This window comes from Phodopus roborovskii, unplaced genomic scaffold, assembly GCF_943737965.1.
Source record: "Phodopus roborovskii unplaced genomic scaffold, PHOROB, whole genome shotgun sequence".
Lineage (NCBI taxonomy): Eukaryota > Metazoa > Chordata > Mammalia > Rodentia > Cricetidae > Phodopus > Phodopus roborovskii.
This window is the reverse complement of record NW_026125444.1, coordinates 5,960,115-5,975,089: the sequence shown is the minus strand read 5'-3', so window position 1 is coordinate 5,975,089 and position 14,975 is coordinate 5,960,115. Positions and strand designations below refer to the sequence as shown.

Below are 14,975 nucleotides of genomic sequence, written 5' to 3'. Positions count from 1 at the left end.
GTCACTCGTTTCAGACACAATGGAGGACCCCACCCAGACGCTTACTTACAAGGCGTCTGGGCAGTATTCCGGTTGCAAGAGTCTTCTGCCTTGTAACAAGTAGATGGTGATATCAAAGGTGTTCACATCAGGATAAGGAGGTGCTCCTCTCGTCATGAGCTCCCAGAGAAGTACACCGAAGGACCACTGATAACACAAGAGCAAGGACAAGCCAGGTGAGGGAAGTGTAACCACACAGCTATGAAGGGAACATCAGCAGGTCTCCGGAATTAACCCTGGCTGGACATATTTAACACCATTACTGTTTATGGCAAAGGTTACCCTAAAGTAAAGACCAATTAGTAAGTGCTATCCATTTTCTTTCTTCCTTCCTTTCCTTTTTCTTTTTTCTTTCTCTTCTTTGGTTTTTCCAGACAGGGTTTCTCTGTGGCTTTGGAAGCTGTCCTGGAACTAACTCTTGTAGACTAGGCTGGCCTCGACTCACAGAGATCTACCCGCCTCTGTCTCCTGAGTGTTGGCATTAAAGGTGTGTGCACCACTGCCTGGCTTGCGCTATACATTTCATGGCCTGTTTAAACCAGAAGGAGATGAGATATACATTACAAGTAGTTACAGTTTTCAGAAAGAATATGTGAAATCTACACAATGATTAAGATTTAACCTGCAGGTGGTGGAGTACATTCTTTTTTTTTTTTTTTTTGAGTTCTTTCTTGTAGGGTCAAAGTACCAACATGTTCCTACCTTCTCTTTCAATAGTTTTGCCACAACTTTATATTTTTGTAGATAAAGGTGGCCTCCTGCATATTAAAAATGGATTAAAATTTTGTTTATATATGATTGCATGCCTGTGTGAGTTAATGTGCACCATGTGGGTGCAGATGCCCAGAGAGGCCAGAGGGCATCAGGGCATAGGAGGTTGTGATTGCCTGATGTGGATGTTGGGAACAGAGCCTGGGTCTCTGAAGAGGTTACAGTTCTCTTAACTGCTGCCAAGCCTTTCCTGGCCTCTGTGGACACCAGACAGACATGTGGTACACAGGTACACATGCAGGAAAAACAGCAAAATACATACAGTTAAAGAGTCAGGAAATGGAACTACATCTAAGGACAAAGTACTTGCTATGAAATCATGGGGATCAGAGTTCCTGCCTTCAGTACCACAAAAAGATGGGCAGGCATGGCAGTCTCTCTACAGTCACAGAGTCTGGGAGATGGAGATAGGATATCTAGGACAAGCTGGCTACTTAGACTAGCTAAGGAGAGTCCTCCAGGCTCAGCAAGAAGCCCTCCTTCAGTTAATCCAATGGAGAGAGACTGAAGAAAATGCCAAGTGTCAACATCTGCCTCATAAGCAGCTCTCTTGTGTGCCCATGTACTTGTACACACACACACACACACACACACACACACACACACACACACACACACACACGAGAATACATGTTCAAATAGGCACACACATCAAACACACATACACATATACAACAAAGGGAAAATGTAACCATATCTAAATGTTAATATTAAAAGGGAAGGTCTAAATTAGTGTAAATAAAAAATCTGCATTAGAAACAGAACTAATCAAATTGCTAGGCAACACAGTTCTCTATTGAAAACTAATTTCAATAAACCTGAAGATGCTAAAGTGCCAGATGAATCAGTATTTTATTGGGAGACCAGAGAGATAAGGAGGAGTTAAGGGAACTGCTAAAAGTTCCCCAATATATCTGAATTCACACTAGCATAAACATTTAAAGAGTGCTTGGCTCTCAGGTCTTGCTGTATCTATTGAACTTACACGTTTTCTTAAAACTCCCTACTCAGGGTTGCACAGGTCATGCATATCACAACTCCCCCATCTCCTCCACCAAGGAGGTAAGTCAGCATGTAAAATCACCCTGTGAAGAGGACTCCGAATATCAGTTTTTGCCAGGCAATACTTGCAGGCCACTCCCATACAAAAGAGCCAATGGGCAGGGCATGAGCATGGTGTGTGTGTGTGTGTGTGTGTGTGTGTGTGTGTGTGCGTGTGTGTGCGCGCGCGCATGTGAGTGAGTGTGTGTGTTAGAGAAAGACAATCTATAGCAGAGAGATGGAATTTGGAATTGGGAACTCTGGATACTTAGCAAGGAGAGTAATGCATGGCTTTGAATTCTGAGGCAGAAGAAAACAGTCAAGCTCCAAGGGCAGCTCTCTAGTTGCCGGAACTGCAGATGCAATCACATTAATGGCTTTGCCTTTGCCTAAGTACAAGAGCCAACCCTCCCATTTTCAAGTGATTTATTTATTTTTATTTGTGTGTGTGCAAGCACACACATGCCATAACAAGTGTGCGGAGGCCAGAGAATAGCTCTCAGGAGTCAGGTTTCAATTACTACCTTCTGGGATCAGGATGGGGAGCAGACTAAGGCTGGTGTGCAAGCAATTCTACTCATCAAACCACCCATCAGCCCTTACGTGTCCCCCACCCCTCTTTTGTAGGAATGGGGACACTGACTCACACTGTAGTCCAGTTTGGCTTTGAATTTGCAGCAGTCTTCCTACCTCTGCTTCCTGAGAGCTGGGTTATAAATATGAGCCATCCTGTCTGATTCAAGAGTGATTAAGATCACTGAATACTTGCATCGAAGTAGAGAACACAGACCTTCCCCCGACTCCCAGGAGGAGTCACTCAGTCTCTCAAAATCAAAGTTCTCATGTAAATCTTGATCTTGCAAGTTATGAAGTCAATGCTTAAGCTCAAGAATTTGAATTAAAATTTAAGTCCACTGAACAAGTATCTGTTGACCTTTGCTCTTGTACAAGTAGGTTACTGTCCAATTTACTAGATAGGTCCCAGGCTGATTAAACAGTGTTAACAGTATTATGCAATAAGAACATAAGTGTAATATAGACTAATGATAGAAAAGAGGTACAGATGTTGTGAAAACTCAAAGGGTACCCACAAAGATTATGGAAACAGTGAGAGAAATTGGGTCCTAAGGAACAGGCAGAATTTGTCTCTGGGGCATATGACATCAGACTTCTGGATGGACTGTTGCAGCAGCAAGAGTATGCACATGAAGGTGGGTATGGCAGCAAACATCTATGGTCCTAGATCTGAGAAGGTGGGGCAGAATAACAATGAGTTCCAGGCCAGTCTGAACTGCTGGAGGTCCCGTTTCAAGCTCCTATCTCCCTCCAGAAAGAACAGGTGTTTGTCTTTATTAAATCTCTGCACTGGAAGTCACACTTGTTGACCTGTGGAGTATGTGACTGGAGATGGTTAAGACAGGACTGTGTAGGGATGGTGTGCAAATGGTGAAAATGGGTTAAGCTGAAATTGAGGAGCTATAACTGATCTGTGTACCTGGAGACTGTGACCACAAACATGCTTAAGGCTAAAGGGGCTGGGGCTGGGGCTGGGGCTCAGTTGGTAGCACACTTCCCAAGCATGCGTGAAGCCCTGGGTCCCACTCCCAGCATATATAGAACCAGGCATGGTGGAATGGGCCTATAATTCTAGCACTCAGGAGATGGAAGCAAGAGGATCAGAAGTTCACCAAAAAAGATACAAGGATGACACATAACTATGCTCAATGTTACTAGTCATTAGAGAAATACAGTTACAAAGCAAGCACAGCTTTATTAGCTTAACTTAACCTCCCCAATCTGACAATGCCAAGTGCAGGTGAGGATGCTGAAGGGCTGGGACTCACAGGGAGTACCAGTCAGGAGATAGAATAATGCAGTCATTCTGTAAAACATCTGTCACTTTCTTACAAATCTGAATATGTAGGAGTGTTACTCCTAAATATCTAAAACCAAACAAAAATAAAGTCACACAATAATTTTTAAGCAAACATATTGACAATTAAAATTATGTGTTGGTAATTGCCTACAAATAGAATCCTTCAGATGGTGAGTAAACAAATTAAACTTGGTATATCTATGCAATGACCTACTACTCAGAAGGACAAACTACTTTCTATAGAATATGGTACTAAAAAAGGAGAAAGAAAATAGATGATCCATAAATTCCCATCTCTGGGTATATATTTTGCTTGTTGCAAGTTTATTGAAGCATGACTTACAACAAAAGAGGAGTAAGAAACCTAAATGTCTACCAATAGATAATTCTGTTATATGCACAATAGAATCTCACTCAGTTTGAGAAAAGAAGGAAGTCTTTATTATATGCTACAGCATGGCTAAACCTTGAGAACATCACGTTAAGTGAAACAAGCCGGTCATAAAAGGACAAATGTTTTATAACTTCGCTTCTATGAGGCATTTAATACGGTTGATCTTTTAAAGAAAAAAATGTAGCCAGTAGCTGAAGGAAAATGAAAGGCAAAGTCTTTGTTCCATTGACTTCTAGAAGAAAAAAAGTTCTAGAGATCTGTCATACCAAAGGTGTCACAGTTAACACCATTATAGTATATGTTTAAATATTGCTAAAATGGTACATTTCATGGGTTTTCAACCCAGTGGAAAACAAATGGAGATTGAAATGACCCATCAAAACTGCTGATAGAACAACACGTATGTTCTCAATGTACTGTTCTGAGTGAAGTTGACAGACTCAAAAGGCTATGATTATGATTCTGTTTATATAACATTCCAGGAAAATATTATAGGGACAAGTCATTGATTCCCAGGTACCGGGAGAGGCTGAGTATAAAGTGGTACAAGGACGTTTTTGAGGTGACAGACTGTTTTGTACTCAGATTGTGGTGTCGGTGGTGACACGGTTATCTCCATGTGTCAAAACATTAAGACCTAAAAAGGACCACTGAAAAGCAGGTGCAGTAGGTACATTGCAAGACAGTGATATCATTGACAGACACCAAGTTGAGGGTTTGCTAGATGAGGATGAGGAAAGAATTGAATTTTGAGCAGAACAAGGTGCTGACGTTGATGATGGCCTCCAGGCACAGTCAAAGGTGATTGTCGGGAGAGTGATCTCAACTATGAGGGCATTTGATCCCTGAAAAGATCCTGAGGGAAAGCTACATACAGGAGGAGAGTGAAGGAAGATAGGGAGTGAGGAATAAAGATACTAGAGCCAGGAAGCAGAAAGAAAACCAGGTGGTGCTGTGTCTGGAAACCAAAAGAAGTTGGTATTTGGAGAAAGGGCTGGGTGACATCTTCTGAGAGTTGAGCATAACGAGGACTGGGAAAGGCCAGCTGGACTGAACAAATGGGGATGCAGGCTTTAGTGAAGCATTAGTGCTAAGTGAGAGCCACCGAATGGTGCTGGCTGGCCATGAGTAATTTCATGGGAAGTGACTCCAGTATGATTTCAAACGCATGTAAGAGTATTTGGTGAGGCCAAATTCTACCCGGGCATTGGCTAAAAACAGAACCTATTGATATACAGGCGAGTTTTTTGCTTGTAGAACTCAATATACGCTCAACTTGCTACATGCTTTTGGAAGTGTCCCATGTCAACATTCAAACGAGTATGCTGCCTTTGAAGTGAATCTTTACCCAAATTATTCCATGCTACCAGCAATTGTTGGTCAAAGCAGCATTGTGTGTGGCTCACATGTCACAGTACCATTGCATCTTTCAGGGACAGGGATAGAGAGACTGCACTGATTCCCTGCAGTTTCATTTAAAAGTTTGTTTTACTTTTTGTGGATTTTTCTTGATGATGTCTACTTTACAGATTTCAGATTTCCCTGATTTTCACTATATAGTCAACGGTGCTGGAAAAATTCAGCTAGGTTGTAAACACCATTGCCATCCAGTTTTAGCTCACTTGGAACATCCCAGAAAGTTCCCTTGTGTCCACTTGTAATCAGTCCCCATTCTTAGCCTCAAGCAACCACTGATCTGTTCTGTTTATATTTCTACTGCTTTCTAGAAATTTCTCACAAATGGAATCATCAAACATTTTATCTTCTGAGTCTATGTTCTTTCACTTGATATAACTTTGGGAGTTTTAGTCATACTGCAGCATAAGTCAGTCATGCTTGTGCTCCATTATATAGGCATATCATTCTGTGTGTATGGGGGGGTATTATGTGGGTATGTGTGTATGTATGTGGGGTACATGTGCATATGTGTGGAGGATGGAGGTCAGCGCCTACGTAGGGTATCATCCTTAACTGCTCTACACCTTATTTTTATTTTACATGTATGGGTATTTTGCTTGCATACATGGCATCCACAGAGGCCGGAAGAAGGTGTTGAATATCATGAAACTGGATTTACAGACGGTTATTAGCTGCTACACATATATTTGAAGGGCAGCGAATTCTTTTAACTGACTAAGCCATCTCTTGAAGTGCCATCTTTTTTTTTTTTTTTTTTTTTTTTTTTTGAGGTGGATGAACCTGGAGCACGCCAATTTGAGTAGACTTGACTGACAGCAAACCCCAGGTATCTTCCCCCACTCTGCCACCCCAGGGCTGGAACTGCAGGTCTGTACTGCCTTGCCCAGCTTTTGTGTGGGTCTTAAGGACTACACAGGCTCTCCAGCCTGAGTAGCGAGCACTTTATTGTCTGAGGCATTTCCCCCAGCACAGGGTACATCACATTTCACTTATCCACTCTCCAGGGGATGAATATTAAGAATGTTCCTAATTTGGAGCTATTATGAATAATACTACTCTAATCATTCACATATAAACCTCCGTGTGGACATGTTTTGTTCTTCATGTGCTTATTAGCTAGTGAGTCATACATGTATTTGGTATAATGCCCATTCAGATATGTGTTTTTGAAAACAGGTTTTTTTTCTCCATCTTGTCTCTTGCTATTGTTAACATCCACGCTCTCTCATGTAAGCATACTGGCCGCCAAGTTTGAATGAACAGCATGTTCTCTGAGGATTGGTAAGTTCTCATCTTATGCATCCACCGGCCATCTTTGTTCGAGTCCCCCTCTTTAGTACTCATTTCTTTGTGATCTTTCAGTGTCAAAATCCCAAGCATTAAGCTCAATCATAGTGCTGCCACATTCTCTTCTTTTATGGCTCTTGTGTACCCAGGAGCCTTTTTACAGTGCCATGACTTGTGACATACTTATTGATAACAAACTGCTATTCACCCCACTTTACTGTCAATGCTTCTTTCACATCCTTACAGGGTCAGAAACTAGATGACCCTCCTCTAGCTGACAAGGGAAGGAGCTGACTTCTCACTAGTACTCTCAGGTCCCCACGCCCTGTCATCTCTCAGGAGCCATCAGCCTTCTCTTTTGAAGGTAACATCCCACAGGAACATATCCTGGATGTCTTGTGTACTGACAGCACAGATTGATCGTTGTATCCTTGAGGGTAAAACATCAAATGCTTTTCTTCCTAAACATCACGCTTGTCCTGACTTGCTACATATGAGTAGAACAGTCTGCCCTGGGTTTCATGAAGTACTCATGATCTGAGCATGCTGTAGACTTTCAAATCCCTCAGGTCCCAAGAGGCCAAAGCCAAGGCTCTTCTGATCCAGTAAGAGGCAGCAGACTCGCTCCCCCAACTCCATATCCCTTTTGACATCTTCTCTTCCCCTGGCTTCCCCTGGTCATTTCTCCTCCTTATGGATCTTCAGTTTCTCTGCCTCCCTCCTCATTTTATTGCGTAGATTCTTTTAAATAATTTCTTTTGGACTCTCATAAAAATATTACAAGTCTGGATTTCTGTGTGTGATGGTGTTTGGAGATGGGGCTTCTGAGAGGTTATTGGGGCTTAGGCATGTAGTTCAGGGTGCTGCTTTGGCCTTCCAATATTTTTGAATAAACAAGAGAATTTACTAAAACAATTTGGTACCTATTAGACAATCAACTCCAATTTTATACTTGAAGGTATCCTGCAATTAGTGGTGAATTTTTTGTTGTTGTTGTTGTTATTGTTTTGTTTGTTTTTTTGGAGACAGGCTTTCTCTGTAACAGTTCTGGCTGTCCTGGAACTCATTTTATAGACCAGGCTGATGTTGAACTCACAGAGTTCTGCTTTCTGAGTGTTGGGATTAAAGGCATGTGCCACCACTGCCTGGTGAACTTTAAATAAAAACTATGTTACCATACAACTATGGGAGTGAAAGTAAAGGGGGAGAAATTTAGGAATAATGACTACATTACCACATCTGATTTGGTGGTAAACTTCTGTGTTTGCAGACTTTCTAGAGCCATCCACTTCACCGGCAGCTTGGCACCGGTTTTGTTGTGCACACTATAGTATTCTTTATCATACACGTCTCTGGCAAGACCGAAATCAGCAACCTTGACAGTGAATTTTTCATCCAACCTACAGGAGAAAAATCATTACTGACTCAAGCAGAATAATTTACAACAGTGCCGAATGTCTATAGATTTCAAAAAGGTGGCTTCGGTATTAGAGATCCATAATTTCCTCTGGCCTATTGACTAACGCTAAATTACAGTGGAATTCCTGAGTAAAAATGCTTGACATTTACAATACAAATTCCACCAGCTGAAGAGAGACATTATGAATGACATGGCATTTTGCTATAATGTAGGTCTGGAGAGAAAGGCTTCTACCTAGCATTCCGTGGTTGCAAAATAAATAGGGCATCAGGATACCCGATGCAGGATACCCATAGTACCATTCTTCGATGGTATTCTTGGCAACAATATGCTCCTTGGAATGAACAGGCCAGGGTACTTTGTTCTTTTTTGTTCTCAAATATTCTTAGCAAATAAAACTCCTATGTGCCATCAGAGAAGTAATGAGATAGTAGGTAAAGCACCCAAGAAAGCTGCTATGTTAAAAAAAAAATATATCATTTTCTGCTAAGGCTGTGTAGCCTTTGTTTAATTGAGTTTTATCGTGTTACCCTGACCAAAATCGAGGTAGAAAATTAATAGCCTAGCTCTTTCATTCACACATACCATGAGCCACGAATCAGTGCTCTGCAAGGGAAAGCAGAGATTCAATTATAAACTGTTGACTGTTGTTGTTACAAAGCCAGGCAGCCAGACACAAATAAAAGTTCTTTGTATATTCATTCCCAAATACCATTTTTGGTAACGCGTCTGCAGGCTGACTTCAAATCTGCTGTTAGGAGTTGCCCTGCATTGGTATTCCTGTTACCAGCTTTTCTTTTTCACCGTCAAAGGCTGCAGATCAAATTCTCTCTCCCGATCCCTAATACAGTGTGAAACCACAACACTGGAGACTGCTGGTGCGTAGGGCCAAGGAAGGCTGAGTACCCAGCAGCTGCTTGAGATCCCCCGCAGAGCAACCTTTTAAATGCTTTGTTTGATAAAGCTGAAAGCCCCACCCACATCCCAGGGGCTTACACATCTACTCAAAATAGTCAAGGATATACAAACTTTTTGCTTCGAAGAGAGCATCCTTCCTAGCATTGAGCAGTGAGAAACAAACACTTCATTTGTACTCTGCACACCGAGATAGTTTCATACTTACATGCAGTTTCTTGCAGCTAAATCTCTGTGGACAAACTTTTTGCTGGCAAGATATTTCATGCCTTTGGCTACTTGAAGACCAAATCCTATAAGATCTTTGACAGTTGGGTTCTGCAATCAAAGAGAGTTGGAAAAGCATAAACTAAGCACTCGATGTTCTAACAGTGATCTTAGATTACTGCAATGTTTATATGACTTATCTAGTCTCAAATAATAACTCATGCCCAGTGGAGAGCCACAACTATTTGTTCAGTAGTACTGTATACAAAGCACCAGGCTAGATTTCTTAAAAAAACAAACAAACAAACAAAAAAACCCCAGAGTTTATTTCATACACACTTCTGTTTGGGAGGTGTTATAGGTTCTGTTTTCCAGATGGAGAAATGTAGATGTTTTAAAATGTAGGTTTTATTATTCGATGTGTGACGAGACAAATTGATCAGGAGACAGTCCTTGTTGATGAGACAGTTTGCTTCTCATAGTTTACAAAAGGATATGGCACACCACACAGGCAGGGTTGTGTAGGGGAGCATCAGGGACAGTCCCCTAACTGTAGTTTCTCTGGGAGGTGTGGGGCAAGGGCAGCCTTGACTCTTTTAGACAGGGACAGCAGGCTCTGGGTACAGGGCTGTTCTGCTGGTCTCATGCCTGGCCCTAGGGTAATTAGGGTAGCCCAGGGAGTGAAAGTTTGAAGCAGAGGTGACTGAAGGATGGGTTGATTTGCATATGAAGGGCCCATTCCAAAGGCAGAGTGTGGACCACTTCCTGAAGGGAGAGCAATCCCACTCAGTCAACAAGCCTCTAGATGGCGAAGCATTAGAAATTAGGCAAATGCAAGAAGCTCAGAGAAATAAATCACTCCCGAGGGTAAGTGATGCCTTAGGATGTCTGCTGAAGTCTGTTGGAAACTCATTGGAACGAATGCACCAGCAGCTAGCTCGTCAGCAACAGTTCTGGACCAAAACACAGAAAGGTATCCTGTTCTTGATCTCTGAATGAACAGAGGAAGGGCTTGAGTAACCATATGATTGAAATCCGAAGTGATAGGTCTCATCATGGCTGACAGCCCTGAGAAGGACCTCGTTATCCAGAAAAGGCTATCAGCAGCAAGATTCCAGTGAGAAACCAGACTAAAGGGCTGTATTCCCTGCTAATACACACAGCCCGTGGACAGGCCACATCTTGTAGCTTAGACATCCCCTTATGACATGTGTGTGTCATAAGGGGTGTGAAGCACCCGGAACCACTCTCTGGGTTTTAAGAAGTCAGCTCCTGCTCTGTAATGGACAGTAGGACATCTCTCTACATTAATCCTGGGAGGACAGTGAGGTAGTACAGCTAACTAACTCACCAGTGAGACGACGAGTAAAAGTCGCAATGTCAATTCACTTTACCTACAAAGCTTTTGAATTCTGAGGATGTCCTATTCTTTTGGCTGAACTGAAAGTATTTCTTTACAGCTCTAGAGCTTTCGTTTAACTTAAATGTTTATAAAATCATTTGGATGAAGAGCAAAGCTGTTTGGTTGATTCCCTCAGGGACCTGGGCAGCCGCAGCCAAGCCTGAGGCTATGAAGTCAGTTTAGTTCTAGGAGCTCCTCAGTTCACCCCCCTCAAGCCTGGCCTGGCCAAAGCTTGCTCAATGTTATGTCCTGGTTAAGGGTCATCAAGAAAATTCACACCCACAAGAGCCTGGGTCCTCTTTTGTAACCTTGAGCCTATTTATTCAACTAACATTAAGTGCCTATCTGTTGAGCCACAGGAGTGAGCAAAACACACAAAACTCTTACCCCATGAGTTAGTACATATGTAAACACACACACACACACACACACACACACACAATTTGTTTACTGTCTAGTACAACACTATTTGGTATAATATGAAGTATAGTATACTTTATATAGTATACTTAAATGAAATTACATGAAACATATCACAACATATTTTAACTCAAAATTTCTAAAACATTTTTTCACTATTCGATCAATCAATATAAAGGTTGTTAATGAGATATGCCTCCTCTTTCTCCTTCTAAGACAGCATCTAGCTGTGCAGCCTAGGCTGGATGGACATGAGGTGTTGTACAAGACTCAAATGCTTGTGCTGGGGCTGGAAAGATGGCACAGTGGGTAAAGGACTTGCTTTACAAGCATGAGTACCTGAGTGCCGATCCTTAGCGCCCAGGCAAAAGCCAGGTCTTATGATGCGCCTGTTAACTCCGGAGCAGGGGGCAGAGATAGGGAGATCATAGGGGCTCGCTGGCCAGCTAATTTAGACAGAGCAATGAGAGACTTTGTCTCAAAGACTAAGGTGGAGAAAGAATTGAGGGAGTCTTTGGCCAGAACAGGTAGCTGAATGTGCACACACCCAAATAACCAAAGAAAGAAGCGAACCAACAATAAATGGGATGGAAAGAAACAAACCCGGGTTTGTTTCTCAGCACACCCGATGGCTCATAACTGTGTAACTATAGTTCCAGGAGATATGATGTGTTCTTAGGGTACCAGGTATCAGGCACACATACTGTGCACATATGTACATGTAGGTAAACACTCACATGCATAAAATAAAAATAAAATCTTCCAAAATAAAAAGAAGGCAAGTATGGCGTCACATGGCCTGTCATGTTAGTCAGTGCTCAGGAGGCTGAGGCAGGTGAACTGTAGAGATCTGAGACTAGCCTGGGCTACAGAGTAAGTATCAGGACAGCCTGAAGTAGAGTAAGACCCTGTCTCACCTGCCAAAACTTGAAACTAACATGTTTAAGGAATGGCTGGCTTACAGCTAATCTGTGAGTTCATAAGCTTAGTAGAGTACTTACATGAGTCTCATTCCGAATGAAATTCCGAAGATCTCCGTGTTTCATATATGGTAGAACCACCAGTGGGGACCCTTCACTCCGAAGGCAGATCCCCAAGAGAGAGAGAACATTGGGATGACTGAAATCCTTCATGATGATGCCCTCAGTCAGAAACTGGGAGACTTCTCCTATATCCGTGATTCCTAGGAAATTCAGTGTCGAGACAGTAACTTCATTAAAGGACAATTAATTCCTTTCCAAATTTAGATAGCAAACACAAGGAAATACAAAAACAAGCTGGTGACATCTTGTCCGGATGCTTCAACCTTAGGGCATTCTTATTGCAATGTGTTTGAGTAAATGAATGGTGTCCTGGGAAGAAGGGCATTTTTTTCCCCACTTTCTTTACCTATCATGAGGGATGAGGGTTGCATCTGAGAATTCTACAACTAAGAGCAATAATCCTACAACAACAGAACAGCATGAACAGCATAATGTTTTTTTTTTTTTTTTGAGACAAGGTTTCTCTGTATTGCTTTGGAGCCTGTCCTGGAATTCGCTCTGTAGACCAGGCTGGCCTCGGGCTTACAGAGATCTGCCTGCCTCTGCCTCCCTAGTGCTGGGCCTAGCCATAATGTCTCCTTTTTAAACATTTTTATTCATTATTGTGTATGTGTGTGAGACAGAGAGAGAGAGGAAGAGAGAGAGAGAGAAAAAAAGAGAGAGAAGTACTGTCCTTAGAGGCCAGAAGAGAGTATTGGATGCCCTGAGAGCTGTTACAGATGACTGTGAGTCACCCATGGTGGGTTCTGGGAACAAAACCCGAGTCCTCTGGAAGAACAGGAAGTTCTCTTAACTGCAAAGCCATATCTCCAGCCCTGCACAAGAACTTTTAAAGGCACGGGAGCCTTCAGAAATGGAGATCTAAGTAACCAGGGCAATTTATTTCTTTTATGCTTGGATTTGATGGAGAACTGGCAGTTGTGAAAAACATAAGTGGACTGAGAGCTGTTGACCTAAAGGATGGTAAGGGAAGCCAGCCAAGTATATCTGCCAGGTTATTCCTTCTCTCTGTGATGGCACCCCTTCTTCCTGGGTGTAAGAAGGACCCCTTCTAAAATGAGGGTCTCACGAGAGGCCATTGGACAACATAGGTCAGGAAAAGTGTTGTGACCACCCAGCTCAAAAATAGGAAGGAAGGGGAGGTTCAGAATAATATTTCTAGATGTTGTGCCTGGGTTTTGAGGAGAGGGATTTTATTTTCTACCCTGCCTTGATGGAGAAGAGTCCTAATTTTTAAGGCCCGCTTTGAGGGACAATGGGGACCCGGATCCAGAGAGGCAGGAGAAGGTTAGGGAGAAGCCCATCAAATGCCCTGTAATTCAAGGACTCAGCAAACCAAAGCCCCATATTGTAGGATATTCTTTCCTAAGCCTCAACGCTTGTCACAGTGCACAGTGTCACCACTGACAGCCTCTTTTGTAAAACAGAGTACAGGAAACAACTGGTCTCATGTAGCAGCATGGAATGTTTTATACAGACAAAAAAAAAAAAAAAAAAAAAAAAAAAAAAAAAAAAAGACAAAACAAAGCAAAAGATGTCGCTACTCCATCTGGAGAGTGTCCAGGGCATAAGCGGGCAGGTGTTTTGTCATTGGCTCCATAGTCTTTTGCTTCATGGGCCATGTGCTGTCTGCTGCAAACACTTAACTCTACCGTTGAACCATGAAAGTAGTCATAGACAGTAAACGCCTGGGTCTCAATAAACTTTACCCATGAAAGCAGCTTAGTGGGCCATAGTTCAGTGATTACTGATGTAGGAGAATTTGAGGGCCAATACATAAGTAGCCCCCCCCTCCACTTTCTGTACTGAGCCCTGTGTATATAAGTGCTACTTTCCAACTAAGTGAGCTGTGTGTGTTATGTGCATACAGCATATTCAAGTGCATGCATGTGTGCACACACACGTGTGTGCGTGCAGAGGCCCAAGCATGGCATCCATTGTCCTGCTGCTTTGCTCTCTGCACCATTCCTTTGAGATGGGTCCCTCACTGAATCTGGATCTAGGCTGGTAGCCAGCACGCCCCCTGTCTCTGTTCCCTGCAGTACTGGGGTTACCCGCATACGTGACCAATCTCAGCTTTTTGTGTGAGTGCTGGGCTCTGAACAGTGGTCCTTATGCTTATTAAGCAGTTGGTGGTACTCACTGAGCCATCTCCCCAGGTCCTATATAGGTTTTAGCACAGTACATTCTAATCAGTTCTAGAAAGACCTGCTGAGGGAACGGTACACACAAATGAAGAGATAACAGCATTAACGACCCAAACCCCACTAGTATCTCTTTGGTGTTCATGGCAATGTTGGCAGCCTTTTAGAAACATAATGCATTCAAAGACCCAGAAAAGATGACAGAAGTCAGCGTGGACTGACAGCAGTCTCCACATAGCAAAGACAGAAAGATTTCTTGGGGTTAGGACTATTCTGTGTAACAATGGCAGCGCTAACTTCCTCTGAGGCCAATTTATTGATCAGTTTGCTACTGGATTCCATTTGGACTGTGATCAGATCCCCAACAAAACTAACTCTACAGAATGATGTTCACCAAGGAGATTAGATTTATACTGGAAAGGGCTGAGGGAATTCTGGTGTTAGAGTACCTTGCAGGGAACCCACCGTTTATACATTTAAAACTTATTAGTTCTAATGCAAATTTGTAACATAGTTGGCTATCAGTTTTCAGGTTGCTTCAAGTTCTAAAGTAGAAAATCCCAAAGCAGGAAAGCAAGCATGTGAGATCTGTTGACA

The 14,975-nt window shown here is 42.5% G+C and overlaps 1 protein-coding gene across 2 annotated transcripts in view; it reads right to left on the bottom strand.

The window, feature by feature from the left end:
- The window catches only part of Met (MET proto-oncogene, receptor tyrosine kinase), a 104,451-nt gene that overhangs the window by 2,405 nt on the left and 87,071 nt on the right, over positions 1-14,975 (bottom strand). For both annotated transcript variants that reach the window (XM_051175715.1, XM_051175716.1), the window contains 4 exons: positions 12,193-12,374; positions 9,371-9,480; positions 8,062-8,227; positions 50-186 (listed from right to left, as the gene is read on the bottom strand). In XM_051175715.1, the coding sequence (XP_051031672.1) occupies positions 50-186; positions 8,062-8,227; positions 9,371-9,480; positions 12,193-12,374 (595 nt within the window). The remainder of the gene's footprint in view (positions 1-49; positions 187-8,061; positions 8,228-9,370; positions 9,481-12,192; positions 12,375-14,975) is intronic.